This window comes from Mastigoproctus giganteus, chromosome 13, assembly GCF_048544385.1.
Source record: "Mastigoproctus giganteus isolate SK-2022 chromosome 13, ASM4854438v1, whole genome shotgun sequence".
In the NCBI taxonomy this organism is placed as follows: domain Eukaryota; kingdom Metazoa; phylum Arthropoda; class Arachnida; order Uropygi; family Thelyphonidae; genus Mastigoproctus; species Mastigoproctus giganteus.
Genome location: NC_143587.1, coordinates 6,623,216 through 6,647,157, shown reverse-complemented (window position 1 = coordinate 6,647,157; position 23,942 = coordinate 6,623,216). Strand labels below are relative to the sequence as shown.

The 23,942-nt window shown below is 37.2% G+C and overlaps 1 protein-coding gene across 1 annotated transcript in view; it reads right to left on the bottom strand.

Moving 5' to 3' along the window:
• LOC150075741 (vesicle-fusing ATPase 2-like) overlaps positions 1-23,942 on the bottom strand; it is a 243,134-nt gene that overhangs the window by 49,353 nt on the left and 169,839 nt on the right. The window contains exons 13-16 of the mRNA XM_090387859.1: positions 11,870-12,057; positions 8,889-8,984; positions 8,043-8,199; positions 5,100-5,233 (exon numbers count right to left, since the gene is read on the bottom strand). Of these exons, the coding sequence (XP_090243985.1) occupies positions 5,100-5,233; positions 8,043-8,199; positions 8,889-8,984; positions 11,870-12,057 (575 nt within the window). The remainder of the gene's footprint in view (positions 1-5,099; positions 5,234-8,042; positions 8,200-8,888; positions 8,985-11,869; positions 12,058-23,942) is intronic.

Here is a 23,942-nt window from a genome sequence, read left to right as displayed (position 1 = left end):
GCTAGGCATGGTTAACCTCTATTTCTTGCTTCAGGATATGTGACTTTATGCTCCACTTTATATTTCTGGATTTTTTTTCCCTGTTTTCCAGAGGTCACATGCTTTAGAAAATGCAGGATGGCTTCCTTTACAGTTTGGGCAAGTAGGAGAGGAAGCTGTACACTCTCCTTGGAGCCACAAACAGGACACACAGCATCACCTCTGCATGGCCGTACTTCTGGCACTTAAAACAGCAAACGGGATTCGGGATGTAAGGTCAAATCTTGCAGTTTAAATAACTTGCTTTGACAGAAGATGGAAGATTTGGAGTGCTGAACGTCAAAATAATGGATCTAGTTGGTAGTAGGTTGCCATCTTTTTTGGTCATTATTCTCCGTGCATGTGTCACCTTTTGTTCGCTAAGCTCTTGTACTATTTCTTCTTCAGAGACAGTTAGTAAGTCCCATTCACTGATAACGCCTTTAGACGTGTTCAGGGTGTTATGGGGCGTGACTGACACTGGAATATTGTTGAATGTTGTTAAATTTAACAATTTTTCTGAATGAGATGTTTTTGAAGTTTCAATTAAAAGGTCTCCAGATTGGAGACACTTCACCATTTTAGGGGATCCAACAACTGATTCTAAACATTTCTGTATCAGAAAAGGCGATAGCTTGCCGACAGGTTGTGTGGACAATGAGTGTATTATAAGAAATGCTGGCATATCTGAAATCTGTTTTTCCGTCTGAAGTCTCTTCGGACGATTCGACTCATGTTCTGAGACAGAGTTAACAACTTTGCCGCCTGTGGGCTCCAGAGGTGGATATTCATTGCAATCCATCGTTGCTCCTTTTAGCCCTGGAAGAGGGAATTCCTTTTAGCCCTGGAAGAGGGAATTCCTTTTCCCAGATTACCGGCCCCGCCACGTGGAGGCAGGAGCAGTGCCAAGCGATCAGCACAAGAGGAGAGCAGTACGTTGCAAGCGGGGTTAGCAGTAATGTTGCTAGCATTGAAGCAGTGATGTTGCTCAGCGAGGAAAGCAGTAACGTTGCGAGCGGTCATCAGTAACGTTGTGAGCGTTGGAGGGTTTACGAAAGCTCCAGTACTCACCATAGGAAAAACGCTGGAAAATCGCACTAGAAAGATCGCTTGGCACTCGGGGCCGCGAACTGCGTTATAATGAGGGTCTGCTGTAATTAAATTTTATTTTTCTTTAATGTGATTTCACCAGAAGCAATGGCTATGAACTTAAAAATAAGAAACTTTCCTCATCTGATGATGTTTGCCAATAAAAGCATATGAATTTTTTTGTTTTAGCCGGATTTGTATCATCACTTGTATATAAATGCAAGCAGGTTCATACCTCATACACAAACAAGTTGTGCTGATACATGTATCTAGATATAAATATAGCTTTACCCTTCACATCTTAATACATCAATTTTGCTTTTAATGCTTAACTTTTCCCTCCACACTAATTAGAAAAGGTAATTTAAAATAAGTGGTTACCATAGGGATAAAAAAAAATAATAATAATCCTTAAATAAATAAAAAAAAAGGTAGAAAATGTAGTAAAGGGTGGGATAATGAATTCTATTAACGCATCTTTTAAAATTTCAATTTTTTTTCTTCAAATGTGTGCTTCCACAGCTGGAATATTTTTTTTTTTTTTTTTTATGAAAACCCCAAACATGAAAGGTATCAAAACCTATAGTACTTAGTACCGTGCATGGGTAGAAGGAGAAGGATGGGGGGGGGGGGGAACTTTGCTCTAGAGACTAAACATGGGTTTCACCATTTCAAGCCTCCAATAAGCAAAGTGGTGGTATTTCACCGGTTGATGAAAGTCATCTACCACCTTTTTACAATACAGACCACACAGTGTCATTCATAATTTTTGAATAAAGGTTTCTTTTAATGTATTACATTTCATTTTATACACAGGTGCACTTTGAAAATAATTCATTGTACTCAATTTTTCAAAATTTTGTTCAAATGAGAGTTATTACAAAGCATTATTAATAAGTAGAGTCAGCCAGGCCACAGATATATTTTCGCTATAGCAAAATTTTCATTAAAACAGTATTCACTGTAACAGGATTTTACTGCACTATAAATGGGGGAGGAGATGGGGGAAAGCAACAGTAAATTAATGCAGTGAATGATCTATCAAACCCTGCATATTTTATTAATGTTGATACAGCACAGATTTTTAATGGTATCTAACAATTAATTAAAGCTCTTCTCAAATACATTTCATTTTATGGGTTATTAATTAATCCTGACAAAACTGAATGGTTTGAGCAGGCTCAATGCTGACTGGATACTTCTGCTTGCTCAGATTAAGAACCTGAAGGGGCACAGATCCTGTGTGCTACTGCAACAGGATCTAGAAAATTTGGGCAGGTGGGCTGAGAAGTGGCAACTGAAATTTAACATTGACAAATGCAAAGTACTGTATATAGGTAGAAGTAACCCCAGAGGAACATACCAACTGTGTGGTACTACACTTAGTGGTAGAAAATGAAAAAGACCTGGGAGTAATGGTGCAGTCAGATATGAAGTTTTCTGAGCAATGCAGACAGGCTGCAAGAGCAGGTCATGGAGTTTTGTCAATAATATACAGGAATTTTGCTAGCAGGGAAAAGGTGGTGATTATCCCTTTGTATAAGGCAATGGTCAAGCCATGCCTGGAGTACTGCACTGCGTACAGGTCTGGAGGCCTCATTTTAGGAAGGATGTAGATTTGCTTGAGCATGTACAGAGAAGGGCAACAAGATTGGTGAGGGGAATGAAGGGATCCTCTTACCAAGAAAGGCTTAAGTTCGGCAAACTGTAGCGGCTGGAGACTAGACAGATCACTTCAAACAGATCACCTGTTTCAAACAGAGGTGATCTGATGAAGTATACAAGGCCTTGAATGGCTTGAGCATGCTGAATTCTGATGGGATTCTTCCACTTGCTCAGATTAAAAACCTAAAGGGACATAAATTCAAACTGAGGAAAGGCAGTTGTAGAACAGATGTGTGGAAATTTAGCCAGCAGGTGGTTAAAAGCTGGAACAAACTTCCATCTGTTGTTGTGGACACTGATAGCTTAAATAAATTCAAGGAGGAACTGGACAAACTTTTAGAGGGAATGGGTGTGTGAATTTTTATTTATTATTATTTTTATTATTTATTATTTATTTATTATTATTTTTTTTTTTGGCTGATGCTACATAAGCTCATACACTTGCTTTCTTGCATCACATGCCTCTATTACTATTACAGTTGTAGAATAGATGTGCAGAAGTTTGTCTTTAGCTGGGTAGTTGATTGCTGGAACAGACTTCCATCTGTTGTTGTGGAAGTTGATAGCTTAAATAAACAATGCTGAACTAAACAAACATTTGGAACGACTGGATGGGCGAAATGGGAAGGGTTTTTTTTTTTTTTTTTCGGCTGATGCAGTTTGCTTTCTTGCATCATATGCCTCGACTAATGCTAATGCTAAATTAGGTATATTCCTTTTACTCTCTCTCTCATGTCTAACGGCCTCCGTAGCCGAGTGGGCAGGAGCGGGAGTGCAGTAGCACACGCTCTTTGAGTAGACCGGGGTTCAAGCCCCTGACTGTTGAATACGGTCGATCTGCCAACCCGCACTGGACCAGCGTGGCAGATTATGGTCCATTTTCCCTCAACATGAATTGTTGAGGAGGTGTCCATCCTGTAGTGGGTTGATAATGGCTGCACTTTACTTTAATGTCTGAATTTACAGATTTTAACACAGAAATCTAAGCTGTAGCCAATTTATTTGGTTGTCAGGACACTGTCTGGGGATACTGTAATAATTGTCCTCTCATTCCAATAAACTAATTAAATATTTCACATGAAAAGCATCTTTACTAAACCTTCTTAGAATAAAAGAAATTTTAAGGAGGTAGTGCTCTTTGCAGTAATTTGAGTAAGGAATAGGAAAGAGCAATTATTCTAAAGTGCTTAGGAAGACAGAAGTTAACTTGTAAAAAAAATTGAAAAGCAACAAATTTCATTGTAAGTGATATACACAATTTTCCTATATTTTTTTAACATTTCTGCAATAATTTAATTAAATAAAGATGCTTAGTAACAGATCTATCTATCTCTCTCTGTCTCTCTCAAATTAAAACAATTTTGAATGCCACCAGTATTACCTATATTAAGTGCTTCTTTTCACAATCCATTCAAAAAACTATGGGAATACTGACTATTCAATTTATGTTGTCACAAGGAAACTTGTGATACAATATATAACCTTGGTCTGATACAATATATAAAAAAAAAAAAAAAAAATCTAGCACTCAGAAGAGAAGCAAAATATTATTTACTGTGAAGCAGCATCTTGCAGCAGCTGTTTTAATGATTATTGTCAACTGACTGATGTGAGGCTTAGCACCCCACCAGGAGTACAGCAACCAACAAATTCATGATTTAAGTCACAAGATGAGAACATGTCTAAGCAGCTGGCTAATATGAATAGTAAGAATTATGTTCCTCACAAAAAGATATTATTCTCTCTCAAAATGGAAGAGGCACTGGCATTTTGAAAATGTTTATCTATTTTTGGCATCCTGCTATTAATGATGTAGCCGAGTGATCAGGAGTGTGGGTGCAGTAGCATGTGCTCTTTGAGTGGACCGGCTTCAAGCCCGTGACTGCTAAATATGATTAATGTGTGTATTAATGATTTATTGTAAACTCCACTGATCTGGTAGTTGCGTTGGAGTATAAACAAGAACATTATTACATATATTAATATCCATAAAAAATAAATAAGTTGTGCTATTAATATAATGGCTAAGTATTTACACAGGTATGAAACTTTAAGCCCTGTTTTACTAATTAGATATCAACACCATTCGGTATTAATAACCCTCGTGAGACAAATCACCTTGAGTTTGTCAGGTACTGCACTGATGAAATTCCTGATAGTAATCGCTGAAACACTGCCGTAAGGAGATGAAAGTACATTGCACATAAATAGCATTCTGCTTCTCTTGTGAGAAGCAATGATGCATTTCAAGGCAACTTGTGACAGCATCATAAAATGAGTGATTAATTTCAGAAAAAAACAAACAACTATCTGCATTTAATATGTACCTTCTTAATGCACTGACACTTAGCAGTCTCAGTGAATCCTACCATATCCTCAGGACTGCACAATTTTACAAATGGAAACTCTGATTTTAAAGCTAAGCGAGCAGCAAGTGCTGTCTTTCCACTGTTTGGTGCACCTAATGAAAACAATTATATTTATTATGAATATTAACAAAATTTTGTTACATATAATAAATACAAAGAGTGAAGAAGTTTCATAATCATTATACAGTTGAAACAATTTATCCACCAAACTGCTGAAACAACTAACAATTTTAAATATTGTTAAACATAAAAAAAATAAATAAAAATAAAGTTAAAATTGTTGTTAAAATTGTTAAAATTATGGCCCATGAGATTTAACATCAGAAATTCATCTAGTGATGATTTCTGTGTTTCAGACTTTCAAGTGGCAGCTAAAGCTACCACTTGAAAGTTTAAATCATTGCTGGAGCTGACAGTCATACTTGCAAGCTGAACATGGGAAATTTAAACAAACTATGGCTGTCCTGTGGTAGCTAAATCCTCTGCTTACATACTCTTCATGTTATGAAACTGTTAATAACCAAATGTACATACCTCATGTACCAGGTAAAAGTAACTAAAATATGCTCGTACACTGGAGGTGTATGTATGAAGGGTGTTTATTAAGTTATCAACCTTGAACTATAAATATGCTTGTCATATATATATAAAACAATAGTTTTATCACTCTCATAAATGTCTGTATCTTATTGTGCAGTTCCAACTCAATACAACAACGTATGGAAGAACAGGTTTTCCCCAAAGGATTTAAACATTTTTAAGAATTTTTTGGTGATGGCTGGATGCTCCCAAAAAAGGGGCATCCAATCATCACCAAAGTTTTAATGAAAGGAGGGAAAGAACAAACTGAAAGTTTTTTGTGACTACACAAAATCTGTATACGGTGTTGCTCCCCCTTCTGAATACCAGTTGAAATTTTGGTCTAAGCAGGTTTAAATGGGGTCGAGAATCCATAGAAGATATCCTGCACATCAGGATGACCAACAGAAGTGACAAAAAATTGGAAAAGGAACTATGCAGTAGGCATATTAAAGTGTTTGTAACTTCCAGAGAATATATTGGGGAAAAGGCCTGTATTAATTATTATTTTATTTTATTTTTTGATGCAATAATACCCTTTACATCCAAATCTGCTCCAATTTTAAGAGTGCCATTTTTATTTATAAACCATGTCTACTGTTATCTGAAAACAGAAATGTTATTAATTTAGAATACTAGTGTAACCCCTACCCTAAACAACTCCTTTAAACTTTCTTACTTATAATTTAGTGCCTCTCATTTTGTGATTTAAATTTATCAATGCAGTGTTCTCCCAAGAAAAGTTTGCCAGCTGGGTGGTGAAGTGTAATACTTCGCAATATTATAAAATTTTCTGTTATTTATAAATGTGACGTAAGTGATTCAGAGCAAAAATTAATTGCATAATTTAACATTATATGCTGCTGTTGCATTGATCTGGATCACATGTATAAGGCAATGATCAGGCCACATCTTGAATACTGTATACAGATCTGAAGACCTCTTAAGAAGGATGCAGAGCTGCTGGAATGAGTACAGAGAAGGGCAACAAGATTAGTGAATGGAACAAAGGGTTGCTCTTACGAAAAAAGGCTTAAATTTTGCAAATTACAGTGTCTGGAGACTAGGCACTTACGATGTGATCTCTGATTGAGGTGTATAAGGCCTTGAATGGTTTGAGCATGCTCAATGCTGATGGGATTCTTCTTCTTGCTCAGAATAATCGCCTGAGAGGGCATAAATTCAAATTGAGGAAAGACAGTTGTAGGATGGATGTGCACAAGTTTGCCTTTAGCCAGCGGGTGGTTGATTGCTGGAACAAACTTCCATCTGTCATTGTAGAAGTTTACAGCTTAAATAGATTCAAGGCAGAACTAGACAAACATTTAGAGCGAGTGGATGGGTGAAATGAGAAGGGATTTTTTTGGCTGATTCCACATAAACTTGCTTTCTTGCATCATATGCCTTTACTAATGCATAGTACGTTCGAATAAATATTGATTGAGATCACGGAGTAGTACAAAATGGTACTGCAAGAATTGCTTAAATTTTAGCTGGGCAGTCAGTTAAATTCACCGGCGGTGTGCCCATTCAATAGGTCCTGGGGAGAACACTGCAACGTGTTGTCAAAGTTTATACACATAGTGAGTAAGTGGCATTAACACTTCTTATAAATGAATTGCTTTTGAATTCATAGTTGTTGTGGATTCATAGCACAAGGGCATCTATTATCAAAATGTGTCATTCTCTCTTTATTTAAGGTGCAAAGCGTGCATGACGGATAATATCTATAATATCTATTGTCAAATTTGGTCATACAATCAAATTTTCTTTAGGTGATTGAAGAAATTGTTCATATTTGCTTTATTGTCAAGTAGTCAAGACAAAGTTAAACAGAGATCAACTGGAAAGACTTATTTCAATTTATTCATATGCTACGACATAGCCGAGTGGTCAGGAGTGCGAGTGCAGTGGCACATGCTCTTTGAGTGGACTGGGGTTCAAGCCAGTGACTACTAAATATGATAAACATTTGACATTGAGTGAAGGAAACACCAAAATAAAACCAAGAGTGCCAAGCCTGGCCAGCAGGCTTGTAAAACTTCAGCTAGACATATCAACATGGAGGAACGATAAGCATTCCACCCCTGTTGCTCACCCCTAACCAGGACAAACAGAGCAGATAGTTTTTTTAATATTTATTCATAGTGTAATATCACAATGACAAAATAATTTAACAGGTTGTTAGAAGAGAAACTTATATGGATATCAATAAAACATGTAAAAGCTAATTAACAGCCTTGGCTAATTACAGCAGTTACAAAGCCATACTGAAAACAGATATGTGATTAAACAGATATGGAACAGGAAAAAGTTGCTTACCTTCTAGCAACACACTGACTAGTCCACGAGAATCAGCAGCTCTAGCTTGCTGAATGAATAATTCTCCATCCTCTAAAACTCCTGTTACGGCAGGTCCCCAGGAGATAATACCTTGATACACAAGCCTCTCTATATGTTCTGCACTGGTGCCAAATGCCTATAAGGAAGTGAAAACAATTACTTTCTTATTTTCTAATACATCAAATAAAAAGTTAGTGATTTAACAGAAGATAATAATAAGAGTGATTTAATAGAAGATATAATAAAACACATAAGGATGGTATATTCAGTTCAAATTACTGTTCAGATTAGCACCAAAACAACAACTATGATACACCACAAGGATGGAATGAAAATTAATACCACTTATCACATAATTTAATTTTATTGAATATATAGAGATAAATCAAAGAGGAAAAACAAAAGTTGTCTTTAACACCACACAATTTTTCTTAATACATTCTAACTAAATTGATACATTTTATTTGAGGGCTTAACAAGGTTATATATTCAAGTAAAAAATTCTCTCAGATGGAAGACCAACCATCACTTCAAGGCTGCTTTAACTTCTTGACAAATGGCTATTTTGTGGCTATCAACAATGCTTCATCAGGTATTTACAACTTCATTTCACAAAAATGTGATAAACTACTTTTCACATCAAAAATATTCAAGTGGTGAAAGATAGGCAAGGAGATATGCATTTAAGCAAGCAAAATAAAGATATTTTAAAAATCAGATAAACATAGATTGATGCTTAGATTACAAAAGGTTTATAAAAAGAGAAAATCTTTATAAACTAGCCTTTCTAAATTAAAAAATAGCATTATATAATGGTGGGCTTACCGGTTTTATATCATATTCTAAAGCATGTATAAAGTCTGAACGAGTCACTAAAAGTTTCTCTGTAGCATCAGGATCAATTTCTACCTTACTAGCTGCCTAAAAAAAAAAAAAATAAAATAATAATAATAATAAATTAAAAAGTAAACACACAAAGCACACACATCTCATTAATACAAACTCAATTTATATAAAGTTCTCATTTGTAGGAAAAACATCACTCCCCTGTGAAAAGTGGCTTTTCTATGTAAACATAATTGTTTATTATAAAATAGAGTTAATATGTATTCCATTTTTATCCAATGAGAAATAAATAATGTCACTTTGTATGGTTAATACAAAGCTCGGCACAGTTGTTCTATTATTGTTTGATGGCCAACATGCATGTGACAACCTGGTTCTGCATTTTCCAAAAGATAGCACTGATTTGTTAATTTACTTTTATGTAAACAAAGGCTACAATATGGTAGCCTTTATAGCTGGTAGCTATAAAGTGATAGCTACATGGTAGCTACAATAAAATATACTCTGAAAAGCATCAATTACAGGTCAGTTGAAACTGTTTCAATGTTCAAATAGTTAGTCTATTTCACAAAGCATAAATGGAGTAAATTAAGCCTGGAAATTAAACTAAAAATTATACAAGAGGTTGATAGGATGGAATGAAGTAAAATGGACACTGCAAAAGAATACACCTCTTTACGATACTATGATACTAAAAAATCAGAAAAAACTTGTGAAGGGCATGGCACTGGAGCAGTGATAAAAAACAGGAAACGAATTCATGATGCAAAATATGAGGAACTTAAAAAAAAAAAACTTTTTGAGTGGGTATAAACAAATGCATGCATCTAATTTGCCAATATCAGGTCTAATTCTGCAAGAAAAGGCTGATTATCTAGCTCATCAACATGGAATTAGTGACTTCAAATGCAGAAGTGGCTGGCTCCAAAAATTTAAAGACAACAATAATTAATGTTTGTGGAGAGTCTGGATCATTTGACAAAGAAAAAGGCACAGACTGGTTGTGTTCTGTATGGTCCATTCTTGAAAAACGCAAGGAATGATATTTTTAATCTTGAAGAGATGGGCATATTTTATAATTTTCTGCCAAATAAAACACTTTCTGCTCAGGGAGAGCCTTGTAATGGTGGAAAATTAAGCAAACAAAGGATCACTATTCTGTTATGGTGCAATGCAGATGGCAGTATAAATTTGTGCTTACTTGTGGTTGGTAAGTTTATTTGGTAAAGTTACTTGGTAAATTTACCAAGCCAAGATGTTTTAAAGGAGCTAACCTTTCTGTATTGGCCTCATAATTGCATGGAAGTGCATTTATGAGGCCAAAGTGCATGGCTTATGGTCAGAATTTTTCAGTCTTGAACACTGAGAATGGGTAAAAGGTAAAGGTAAATTGCAACCATTATCAATCCACTGCAGGCCTCCTCAATGATTCATGTTGAGAGAAATGGACCATGATCTGTCATGCTGGTCCACCGTGGGTTAGCAGATCGACAATATTTAGCATTCAGGGGCTTGAACCCTGGTCTACTCAAAGAGCGTGTGTTACTGCTCTTTTGCTCCTGACCACTCAGCTAATGCTGAGTGCTCAGGAGCGGATAAGCCAAGATATATTTCATGATTGGTTTCATAAAATATTTGTACCATATGTACGATCACATTTGGCATCAAAAGGTTTACCACAATATGCAATGCTACTGATGGACAATGCGCCTACTCATCCCATACACGTATGTGATTTAAAAAGTGATGACAGCAAAATATCGTGCCACTTTCTGCCAGAAAACATGTCATCTCTCATTCAACCAATAGACCAAGGCGTGATCGAGAGTATGAAACATTGTTATCGCAAAATGTTAATTCTAAAACTTGTTTTGGCAGAAAATAAATTAGATGTGATAGAGTTTTGGAAAAGCCACACTATAAAAGATGCAATTTTAAATGTCGCTGATGCCTGGAATGATGTTCCAGTTCAAACAATACAAAAAAGCTGGAATAAGTTGTGGCCAGAAATATATTCAACTGATACAGAAACCATTCCAAAAGAAACTGAAATTTTGCAGTATGTTTGAATGTTCCTGGTTTTAGAAATATTTAAATGGTGGAAATAATGATTGGCTGGATATGGACAAAATAGACGTCAGATGCAAAATTTTACACGATAAAATCGTGCAAAGAGTAATAACAATTTTGGATGATTCTGAAACTGACGAAAAAAAAAAGCTGCTGCTGATGGAACAACAAACATAATTAGCCACTGTGAAGCTGAAACTATGCTGTCAAAGTGCAATGAGTGGTTCGAGGTCAAGAAGCAAATGCTATGCAAGTGTTACTTTTGTGTAAAATTTGTAACATTGCCTCCCAAAAGGCTCGAGGGGTAATGAAACAAAAGAAAGACTGACTTTTTAAGGAAAAAAATTTAATTTTGTAATATTGTTTAAATTTTTTATGTTACTAGACCAATGTAAGTCAAAATATTAAAAATAGGTATGTGTGTAGATATCTGCACTATGATTTTTGATGACCAGATAAAAAATAAATATTAATTAAAGTTTAATTAAATTTTATTAGGTTATGTATTATGTAATAAAATAAACAAGTTAAATGTATATTTTTAATATGTAATAAAATAAACAAGTTAAATGATCCGGTCTATTGTATGTATAATATTTTTAATGTACATATTCTATTATCCGTCATGGTCTCAGTCCCGTACCCTGGCGGATAATTGAAGTTCTACTATACTGAAATCTTTTGCCATTTAACACAATTTTTATATGCAATTTGCTTGTGATGCATCACAGCACTAACTAATATAATATTATTTGTATTTATAACAAATCTGAAACATTGAGTTAGCTTTTTTATAAATTTACATTATTTTGTTTTATATAATATAGAATTCTGAGACTATTAATACTGTAAAAGCATTAGACTATCCTTAAGCTCTGATACCAACCAACCTTAATCAATCTGTTCATTGCTGTAGACTGTGCAGCTCGTACAAGTCCTTCAATCTCTGCTCCTGAAAAGTTTTTAGTCAACACTCCAAGCTCTAGTACATCAACATCATCGGCTAATTTCCTATGCTTCCTCATTTGTGCAGTGTGAATATTTAAAATCTGAACCCTACCATGCTCTTCTGGAAGTCCTGCATATTTGCAAAACAGAAACTCACTTTTCATAATACAATGATGAAATGATATGATATTAATGAAATGATGAAAATAATGAAATGATATTAATGAAAAATTAAAATCTTTTACATAATGAAGTAATAGATATACACTCATTTTATTGCGAAGTAACACTGTGTGTGTACACACAGTGCTGCCATTTTATTAGGTACACCCCTGCCGTGCACAAAAATGATTTATCCCACAATGTTGCAAGTCACGTGACCACAGTTGTTGATATAAGCACAGCAGAACAACCTTTCTAGTATCAGTTAAGCGTACAAACCATAGCAAAAATGGGGAAAAGGAGTGATCTAACGGACTTTGAACGTGGCATGGTAGTAGGGGCGAGACATGCTGGACAAAGCATCTCTGAAACGGCAGTTCTACTGAACTTTTCCCGCACCACAGTTTCAAGAGTGTATCGAGAATGGTGCAACAAACAGAAAACAGCCTCTCAACGGCACTCCTGTGGAAGAAAATCACTTGTTGATGAGAGAGGTCAGAGGAGGATGGCTAGAATTGTGAAAGCAAACAGATGGGCCACAATGTCGCACATCACGTCAGAATACAACCTTGGTTCGCAGAACAAAATATTGCAACGGACCACTAGTCGCACTTTGTCGTGAATGGGCTACAACAGCCGATAGTCACATTGCGTACTTTGTTATCAATGAAGAACATGAGAGCACAACTCCTGTGGGCACAGCAACACCAGCACTGTACTATCGAGGATTGGAAAACAGTTGCTTGGTCTGACGAGTCGAAGTTCCTGGTGCATCATGTTGATGGAAGGCTCAGAATTTGGTGAAAACAACATGAATCCATGGACCCGTCATGTCTGACGACTACTGTGCAAGGTGGTGGGGGCAGTGTTATGGTGTGGGGAATATTTTCTTGGTACACATTGGACCCATTAATTCACATATGAATGCCACATCGTACCTAAACATCATTGCTGACCAAATGCATCCGTTCATGTTGAAAGTTTATCCTCAGTCAGATGGTTACTTCCAGCAGGATAATGTGCCGGTGCACAAAGCCCGAATCACTATGGAATGGTTCCAGGAACATGACAATGACTTTTCTTTGCTGCAGTGGCCCGCTCAGTCCCTGGATATCAATCCTATTGAACATCTTTGGAAAGAGCTGGAAAGGGCTCAATCCTATTGAACATCTTTGGGATGAGCTGGAAAGGGCTGTTCACTGCAGGCCTACACCTCCGTTGAATCTCAAGGAACTGCGTGACACACTCATATCTGCATGGTACTCCATTCCTGCACAACATTTTCAGCATCTTGTTTAATCCGTGCCTAGATGAATTCAGGCTGTTTTGAAGGCTAAAAGAGGCTCAACACGCTACTAGGTATTGTACCTAATAAAGTGGCAGCACAGTGTATATCAGAGAACAGGTCAGTATTTCTATCACGAGATATGATAATCCACATTTCAGTTAAACTGTAAATTTTATTACATTGTTAGAAGGACACAAAAAACTGTTTTTGTAATTCATGCAAAAAAAAAAAAAATCCAGCTGAAACAATTGAGGGAAGAGACTATCTTCCATGAAAATAGTGTGTATAGCATTTGCCACTCATTTAGAAAAGATCTGGGTTGGAATCCTATCATATACTGAATGAATCATTAAAGGCATTTTCAATTGAGAGTGCACAATGAAAGAACAAAATTCATGGGATACCTGGTTCCTGGGCAATGCGACGCTATAACCCCTCTCGCTAGTGGATGGTTGGTTGGTTGTTGTTGAGTTTTTTTGGCGCAAAAGCAACTTCGGCCATATTGCGCCTATCTATTAATGTTTAGTGACAAGGACATTTATATTTCTTAAATATGATTTATATCTGGTCAAAATATCCTATTAATTTTAAATAAGTAAATATATTTTCAATGTTGGAGTTATCGCCTAGGATTTGTGATAAGGTCAGAGAATCTTGGAAATTTATAGGGAGATGGAAGGCTGATTGTCGTGCCATGTGGTATTGTGGACATTCTATAAGGAAATGTTTTACAGTGAGTTGACAAGAACAGTGAAAACATTCTGGGGGGTTTGCTTTGGTGAGTAAGTGAAAGTGTGTGAGATGAGTATGTCCAATGCGCAGTCTGGTTAAAATGACTTCTTCGTGCCGATTTTTACGAAGACTCGATTTCCATGGTTGAAGTTCATGTTTTATTTGAAACAGTTTATTGTTTAATTCATTTTGCCACATTTGTGACCACTGATTGTGGAGAAACTGTTTTATGATTGGTCTGTAATCGGTATATGGAACTTTGCAAAACCTTTGGTTTGTGTTTGTAGGATTCTTTGCTGCTCGATCAGCTCTTTCATTACCTTCAATGCCTGTATGTCCTGGTATCCAACAGAATTTTACTTGCCTCATTTTGCTTTTTAGTTTCACAAGGTGAGCTTGTATCTGATAGAGAATGGGATGTGATGGAGTCTGTCTTTGTTGGAGAGCTTGTATTGCACTCAATGAATCTGTGTAGATGAGATGTTTTAGAAGAGGGGAAGAATCTATGTATTTTAAGGCCATTTGTAGGGCGAATAGTTCAGCGGAATAGCTACTGCATTGGTTTGGAAGTTGTTGTGAGAGAACAGTGTCTGGAAATACCACTGCAGCACCAACTTTGGTGTCTGTTTTAGAGCCGTCTGTATATATATGAAGGTATTCCGAGAACTGTGATGCGTGGGCTGCATGCATCTGTTTTATGTTGACATTTGCCAGAGTGCTTTTTCCCCATTGTTGAAAATAAGTGTCACAGTTTGGCGTGAAAGTGTGCCATGGTGGAATACTTATGCTTTTATCCTCGTGTACATTTTCAAAGCTTAGGCCCCATTTTGAGATTGTTTCTTTTAGTCGTATTCCGGCTGGTTTATTTACTGTGGGTTTATTGCTGTAGAGGATTTCCCACTGTGGATTGAAAAGATACTGCCAAGTAGGATGGTGAGGAAGACTTCGGATTTTAATTGCATAGTTTAATAGCAGCATTTGCCTCCGGAGATATAATGAGGGCTCATGAGTCTCTGCATATAAGCTTTGTACTGGTGATGTTCTGTATGCACCTAAAGAGATTCGTAAGGCACTATGATTTATGGAATCGAGCCATTTGATGACACTTGGTCTACACGAACTATACACAGGGGCTCCATAGTCTAGTCTTGATCTGATTATAGCATGGTATAGGTAAAGAAGTGTGAACCGATCGGCTCCCCACTTCATTGCAGAAAGAACTCTGAGAATATTTAGTTTTTTTTGACAGGTTGTTCGGAGGTATTTGATGTGTTCCAAAAAGTTAAGTTTTTTTGTCAAGAATCAGGCCAAGGAAACGTATACTATCTGCTAGAGGTATCAGCTGGTTTTCTAGTTTTATTTCTGGATCTAGATGCATTTTTCGTTTTATACAGAAGTGTACAGCTATTGTTTTTTGTTCTGATAATCTGTATCCATTGTTTTTAGTCCACAGTTCTATTTTGTTCACTGCGCTTTGTAATTGTCTTTCTATCATGTTCATGTTTTGTGAATGGCACGAGATAGTAACATCATCTGCATAAAGGAATGTTTCAACTGTTTTTGGCAGGTCTTTTATAATAGAGTTTATTTTGATGACAAATAAGGTTGCACTCAGCACTGAGCCTTGGGGTACTCCTTCTTCCTGTGTGTATATTTTTGACAGATTGTTTTGGTATTTTACCTGGAAGGTTCTAACTTTCAGAAAATTTTTTACCAAGAGTGGTAAGTTTCCTCGCAAACCAATATTGTGGAGATCTTTAAGAATGCCGTATCGCCAGGTAGTATCAAAGGCCTTTTCTATATCAAGACTGATCATTATTAGATGCTCATTCCTTAGAAAGGCATTGCGGATATTTGCTTCTGCTTTTATCATGGGGTCCAGAGATGATCTGTTTTTACGAAATCCGTATTGAGTTATGTTAAGTACGTTATATGTTTCCAGAAACCAGGTTAATCTGTTGTTCACCATTTTCTCGAGGATTTTCCCAAGGCAACTTGTTAGCGCTATTGGTCGATAATTTGTAGGGATCGTGTGATCTTTGCCAGGTTTTGGTAAGGCAATTATAAGGGAGTGAAGCCAGGAATTTGGATAGTAGTTTTCCATATAAATTCTATTGTATAGCATAAGCAATGCCTTTAGAGATTTTTGATTAAGTTGTTGGATCATTTCATAGTGAACTCCATCAAGTCCTGCTGCGCTTTTCCTAGACTTAGCCAGAGCTTTTTGTAATTCTTCTACGTTGAAAGGTTGGTTATATGGGAGTTGTTGGTTGGTTTTAAAATTTAGTCTGTATTTTTCAGATACAGTTTTAGTTTTCTGAAAAGATGGAGTATATGCCGATACTGCTGATATATTTGCAAAAGTAGTTGCCAGTAAGTTTGCGATTTCCTTGGGGTTAGTTATCTCCTGTCCATTCCAGATTATTAGTGGAGTTGGAACTGAAAGAAATTTCCCATTTAGTTTTCTGATTTTGTTCCATATGACACGGGGATCTGTATTTTTGTTAATTGTGGAGGCGAAACGTATCCATGATTGCTTTCTACTTTTACGCTGGAGATATCTAGCTTTGGCTCGGGCTTTTTTAAAATTTATGAGATTGATGAAAATGGGATATTTTCGGAAGAGATTCCAAGCTTTGTTCTTCTCTCTTTTGGCCATACTGCATTCTTCAGTCCACCATGCTGCGTCATGTTTATGGCATTTTCCAGATGACCGAGGAACGGTAGCTTCAGCTGCTATTAAAATTTGTTTTGTGACATGAGCTGTAGCATTGTCTATGGGCTGAATGGTGATTATTTGTTCATCTATTGCTGCAATTGTTTTATATTTAGTCCAGTCAGCTTTATGGAATCTCCATCTTTTTTGCTCATCGTGATGTGCAACATCATTTGTTAGTATTTTGCAGACCACAGGAAAATGGTCACTATTTAGTGGATTTTTCAATATTGACCATTCAATCAATGGGTATAGGACAGGTGAACATATGGATACGTCAATTGCAGAGGCTGTTCCAGTGGGAAAATGGATGTATGTCTCAGTACCAGTATTAAGGAGAGAGAGATTTTGCTCTTCCAGTAATTTCTCAATCAATTTACCACGTTTGTCTTGATGACGGGATCCCCACATGGGATGGTGACTATTTAAATCTCCCATGATACAGACCGGAGGTGGAAGCTGGGTTACTAACGCTTCCAAATCTGAATATGAAAATTCTTGATTTGGGGCAAGGTAGGGCAAGACCAACGAGAAAGTAAAATGTATTGAGACTCGAACTGCAACTGCTTCCAAAAGAGTTTGTAGTTGGAGGCGTTTACACGGAATTTTGGAATCAATTAAGATTGCAACTCCACCACGAGCTCCTCCGGAAAATCTTCGGTCTTGTCTATAGGTACCGTAGTGGTTTACTGCTGCATTTATTTGTGGTGTGAGGTTAGTTTCTTGAAGGCAGACGCCTACTGGGTGATATTTATCAACTAGATTGCGAATGTCATCCAGGTTGCTGCGGAAACCTCGACAATTCCACTGTATTATTGTGCGCATTATATTGGCTTTGTATTTGTATTTGTCTCTGACTTTTTACGAGTGGGGGTCTGCTTGGATCGCTCAGGCCTTTTCTCTTTTCTGGGGAAGATTGGGCGAACTTCCATCTCTTCCTCAGCATGTATCTCTAAGATTAGTTTTTCTGGGACTTCTTTTTCACACGTATCCATATGATCATGGGCAGGGGGTTTGTCATCTTTATCTATGTTTTTAGTATTCATGATTGGCCGTGACATAGACGGCATTGTTGGCGGAATTGTAACAGGTGTATTTATGGCTTGATTAGAAGTTGAGGTTGAAGATGATTTTGCTGATGGAGCTAGGATTGAGCGAGCCCAATCAGAAATAGAGATGTTTGGTGGGACTGTAACGTTGGTTTGAACTGAAGTGGTAGTGGTGGTAACAGCAGTTATCTGTTTATGCTGTTGGACAGTTGCTGCATATGAGCGTGTTATTGTAATTGGTGATATTTGTTTTTTTTGCCTCAGGGTAGGAAACTTTGTGCTCGGTTTTATACTTCTGAATCATTTTTTCTTTTTTCCATGTTTCACAGTCTTTGGAGTAAGCGGAATGGTTGCCTCTGCAGTTTGGACACTGCAAGGTTTGTGCAGAACATTCAGTATGGATATGGTCTTTAGATCCACATGAAGCACATACAGCAGTCCCTCGACATACTGTCTGTGAATGCCCAAATTTTTGACATTTATAACATCTGATTGGGTTCGGTATATACGGTCGGACATGATAGTTCAAGTATCCGGCTTTTACAGATGTTGGTGGATTTGGCAAGTTGAAAGTTAGTATAATGTTTCTGGTTGGAAGTAGTGAACCATCCTTTTTGATTAGTATTCTTTTTACCTGAATAACATTTTGTTCTGAAAGCTCTTGTTTAATTTCTTCCTCGGATACATGTAGGAGATCCCATTCTGTTACAACTCCTTTTGAGTAGTTTAAGGTGGCATGAGGTGACACTTCTATGGGAGTTCCTCCAAGTGTTTTCAATTTAAGTAGCTTGTCAGAATGCTTGGATTATGTTGTTTCAACAAGCAGGTCACCTGATTTTAGTCTGCGAACCATTTTTGGTGAGCCAGCGACATTCTCTAAACTTTTCTGGATCAGAAAAGGAGAAAGCTTGCTGACTGGCTGGTCAGTCAAAGAATGTATTATGAGGAAATGAGGCCAGATATTCGGGTCTGTATCCTTCTTTTGTCTCTTAGCAAAGGAAGGGTTATAATCTTCCTGCTCTCTAGAATGTGATGGGGCATTGATCCCGCAAGAGTCAGTATTGGTATGGTCCATCTTTGCTCCTTTTAGCCCTTGGCAGAGAGACTTTTCTGCCAAGATTTCCGGCCCCGCCACGGGGAGGCAGGAGCAGTGCCTGGTGTGACCAGGCGAAGATTAGTAGGGATTAGTAATATACTATGAGAAAAAAGAAAGGTGGCTTTCCTTCCTTGCTCTGTACAGGGACTTTTGTTACGAGAGCTGTTATAAAATGAATAGATTTTTTAACGATAAGAACAAAAAGGAACTGTAAATCGCTTTCTGGAAATCGCACTGGAAGTACTGAGAAATCGCTAAGTCACAATCGCTTGGCACCCGGGGCCCTCGCTAGTGGATGAACCCACCTCTTGGCAGGTATATAGGCAGTGGTGAGCTATAGTGGGCTCACATGAGCTCGCGAGAGCCCATAATTATTATTATTTATTTATTTATTTATTTTTTTTTTTTTGAAAATTTGTGAGCCCATTGTTGAGATGATCATTTATTTTACAAATGAAATCCTGAATGCAATTATTGAGTATTCAGAGCCACAACTACAGTGGGGTGAGCAGGGCCCCCAGCATTTTAGTGGTGCAATCAACCAGTTATGTATTTTAAAATTCTTCATTTTTGATTTAATTATAGTCATTCTCTGTTTAACAAACTTCTTTATAGTGAATTTTTTTGAATTCCACCTTGGTTTAAAATAGTTAAAACACTTAAAACAGTTTCTGTTGAATGAAGAAAATTTCCATATAACGAACAGATTACGAGAGACAACTTTGTACACATTGTTCTCACCTCTGGCCTTTAGGTAATTAGAAAGTGCAAATTAAGGGCGAAAGGGATTGCGGTTTCACAATGCTAGTAGTGTCCGTAAAACCTATGCATTCACATACCGAGAAGTCGCACTAGTCAATATACTTCCCATAGCCAGTCAGAGGATTAAGAAGATTACCGACACGGATAATAGCCTCTGGTCAACCTCTGTTGTGGTTCCCCCTTTACTCCAACAAACAGGCATATGTTTTTCAGAGAAGTGAGTGATCCATGCCTTCCAGTAAATTTCTCCATCTATGTTTACATAGTCACAGTAGCTGAATATTTGTACGATTCCAACATTTTGCACAGTATTCAAAGAACTGGTGACAGTAGCAACGTGGGGGGAGGGGGGGGTTTGAGGCAATTAAGATATTATATAAACTTTACAAAGATGAAATGCTGGCAGATTTTAAAAATTTGTCGAGGCTTTCACTGTGCAGAAAATGTTCTAAAATATAATGGCATACTGGCAGTAATAATAATAATAATAAAAAAAAAACTCTCACCAATCTCCAAAAAACCAATGCGAATTAAGGATGATTGCTAAAGAACTTGATGTGGAAACTACAGGGTGGCCACTGAAAGACTGAATGATATAAAACAAAAATAACTTTTACAAACACGTTTTTTTAATTTTTTATTATTTTATTTGGAAATATAATTAATGGATTTTTTTTTAGTATTATGTGTGAAAAACAACATCCCTCAAATAAACACCATTTCCCTGCTCCCAAATACAGGCTCTTTCCACAGCATTTTCCATGACCATACGCAAGGTTTCAGATCGTAAACGTCGGATTTCGGCTCGAATGTTCTCCTTAAGTTCTTGAATTCTTCAAGGTTTATTTACATAAACCCGTTCTTTCAAGTAGCCCCACAAAAAGAAGTCGTCGAATCAGGTGAACGCGGAGGCCAAACAAATTCAGCATTTTTTGAAATTATTCGTTCACCGAAAATTTCTCGCAGGAGGTCCATCGTCGCCCTGGCAGTGTGCGCAGTAGCTCCATCCTGTTGGATCCATACCTCCTGATTATCTTCGACCGCTGAGTGTAAAAAATTTTCAAGCATTGTCCTATTGATTCTTTCTGGCTGACCTTCCTCATTTTCAAAGAAATAGGGGCCGATAATTCTTTCAGCCATAACACCGCACCAAACAGTGCATTTTTGGGGATGCAATTGATGCTGATGTAATTCCCTGGGATTCTCAGTACCCCAAAATCTGCAGTTTTGTTTGTTGATGTACCCGTTTAAATGAAAATGGGCCTCAACACTCATTATCAAGTTGTTCATATCATCTCTGGCTAGGTGTTGAAATCGAATGGCGTACTGCAGGCGCTGCTGAGTATCTTGGGGTAGTAAAGCTTGGACCATTTGGATCTTGTATGGAAACATTTTTAAATCCAGTTTCAGAATCTTCTGAAGCGATATTCTGGCGATGCCTAGTTGAGCAGAGTGACGACAGGTAGAAGCAGATGGATCCTCAAGGACACTCTGCCGTACAGCTTCCACCGCTGCGTCAGTGCGCACATGCTCTTAGGGCTTCTTCCCGGAAGATCGCTGACTGATCCAGTTCTTTCAAACCGGGCGATTAAGTTCCGAATCATGTTATCGCTAGAAGATACCTCTTACTTTCAAATGTTGCCGGTATTTTCTCTGAGTTTCAATAATTGATCTATCACTGGAATAGAAACACCCAATGAGTTTTACTCGTTGCTGGACATCATACGTAGCCATTTTAATCTCCAAGGGATCCTCTATAACCTGTAAAAAAAGAAAATAAAAAAGATTGAAAATGAACAAGTTATGACTTTTTCAAACCCTTCAGTCTTTCAGTGGCCACCCTGTATAAAGATCGGTTGTGTGTTCAGGACACGATGGACAGCTTGTAGCTTGCGAACGGCAATTGCGAGTTGGAGGAATTATCCTGCTTTGTGCAAATATTTTGAATCAGAAGTTAAATATTTGGGATTATTAAACTGACTTTTAATCTGAAATTTTTTAATGATTTAACACCAATGATCAACATCCTGCAGGAGCTCTCTTACCTTTTCAGAAGCTTTACATAATCGCTATGGTAAAAGCAAATAAATTAATTATTTGAACGATCAATGCTATTGCTAATTTGAAAAATTCTGAAGCTAAAATTGAGAGCATGTTGAAGAGGAAAGAATTTGGAGGAATCAAAATCGAAAGTAAGAACATATTCACACAAAATTACCTTGTGACAAGTTATTAAATGCATTGTTTTATCCTTAAAAGATAAGTTATTAATGCAACAGAGAGTGATATAGCATTGACGACGAGAATCGAAAGAGATTTTAAACATATTAGCATTAGTAAAGGCATATGATGCAAGAAAGCAAGCTTATACAGCATCAGCATTAAAAAAAAAACAAAAAAAAAAAAACATTCCCATTCCGCCCATCCGGTCACTCCAAATGTTTGTATAGTTCAGTCTTAAATTTATTTAAGATATCAACTTCCAAAACTACAGATGGAAGTCTGTTCCAGCAATCAACTACTCACTGGCTAAAGGCAAACTTCTGCACATCTATTCTAAAACTGTCTTTTCTCAATTTGAATCTATGCACCCTCAGGTTCTTAGTCTGAACAAGTGAAAATATCCTATCAGCATTGAGCCTGCTCAAACCATTCAAGGAATTATACACCTCAATTAGATCACCTTGCAGGTGCCTAGTCTCCAGATGCTGCAACTTGGAGAACTTAAGCCTTTCTTCGTAAAGGCATTTGTTCCTCTCACCAATCTTGTTGCCGTTCTCTGTACTTGTTCTAGCAACTCTACATCCTTCTTAAAATGAGGCCTCGAGACCTGTATGCAGTTCTCAAAGTGTGGCCTGACCATTCCCTTACACCAGCGATTTCCAAACTGGGAGGCACGGACTAGTGCAAAAGGAGGCGCGAAAAGTTTAACAGAAATGTAATTTTCATAACATAACATATATAAATAAAAAAATATGTACATATAAATAAACTTTCATAACATAACATTAAATTTTATAACCTATTTTTTAATGTTAATTAATCATAAACATGAGATAAACATTTATTTGGAAAAAAAATATTATATTTTGCTGAAATGCATTGATTAATTATGATGTAATGTAATATATATAATTTAGTGTGTACTATGTATGACATATTAGCATTAGCAGAGGCATATGATGCAAGAAAGCAAGCTTATGCAGCATCAGCCAAGAAAAAAAAAAAAAAAAAAAAACCCTTCCCCTTCACCACTCCGTTCGTTCGAAATACCTGTCCAGCTGAGCCTTAAATTTATTTAGGCTATCAACTTCCACAACAAGGGATGGAAGTCTGTTCCACCAACCAACTACCCACTGGCTAAAGGCAAATTTCCGCACAACTATCCTACATCTGTCTTTCCTCAATTTGAATTTATGCCCTCTCAGGTGATTATTCTGAGCAAGAGGCAGTATCCCATCAGCATTGAGCATGCTCAAACCATTCAAAGCTTTGTACACCTCTATCAGATCACCTCGCCGGTGCCTAGTCTCCAGACATTGTAATTTGCAAAACTTAAGCCTTTCTTCATAAGAGCAACCCTTCGTTCCGTTCACTAACCTTCTCTGTACTCGTTCCAGCAGCTCTACATCCTTCTTGAAATGAGGCCTCCAGACCTGTATACAGTACTCAAGGTGTAGCCTGACCATTGCCTTATACAAGGGAATAATCACCTCCTTATCCCTGCTAGAAAAATTCCTGTATATCATTGACAAGACACCATGAGCTACTCTTGCAGCCCATCTGCACTGCTCAGAGAACTTCATATCTGCCTGCACAATTACCCCCAGGTCCTTTTCATTCTCTACCACTGTCAGTGTAGTACCACAGAGTTGATATGTTGCTCTGGGGTTGCTGTTTCCCATATGTAGTACTTTACATTTGTCAAGGTTAAACTTCATTTGCCACCTCTCAGCCCATCTGCTCAACCTTTCCAGATCCTGTTGCAGCAGCATAGCGTCAGTAGTGTCCTTAACAACCCTGCCAACCTTTGTATCGTCTGCAAACTTGGACATTAAGCTTGATATACCATCATCAATATTATTTATAAATACAAAAAACAACAATGGACCCAACACTGAACCCTGAGGGACTCCAGTAATAACGTTAGTCCACGATGAGCAGTGTCCATTAATTACCACTCTCTGCCTTCCGCCACTCAACCATCCCT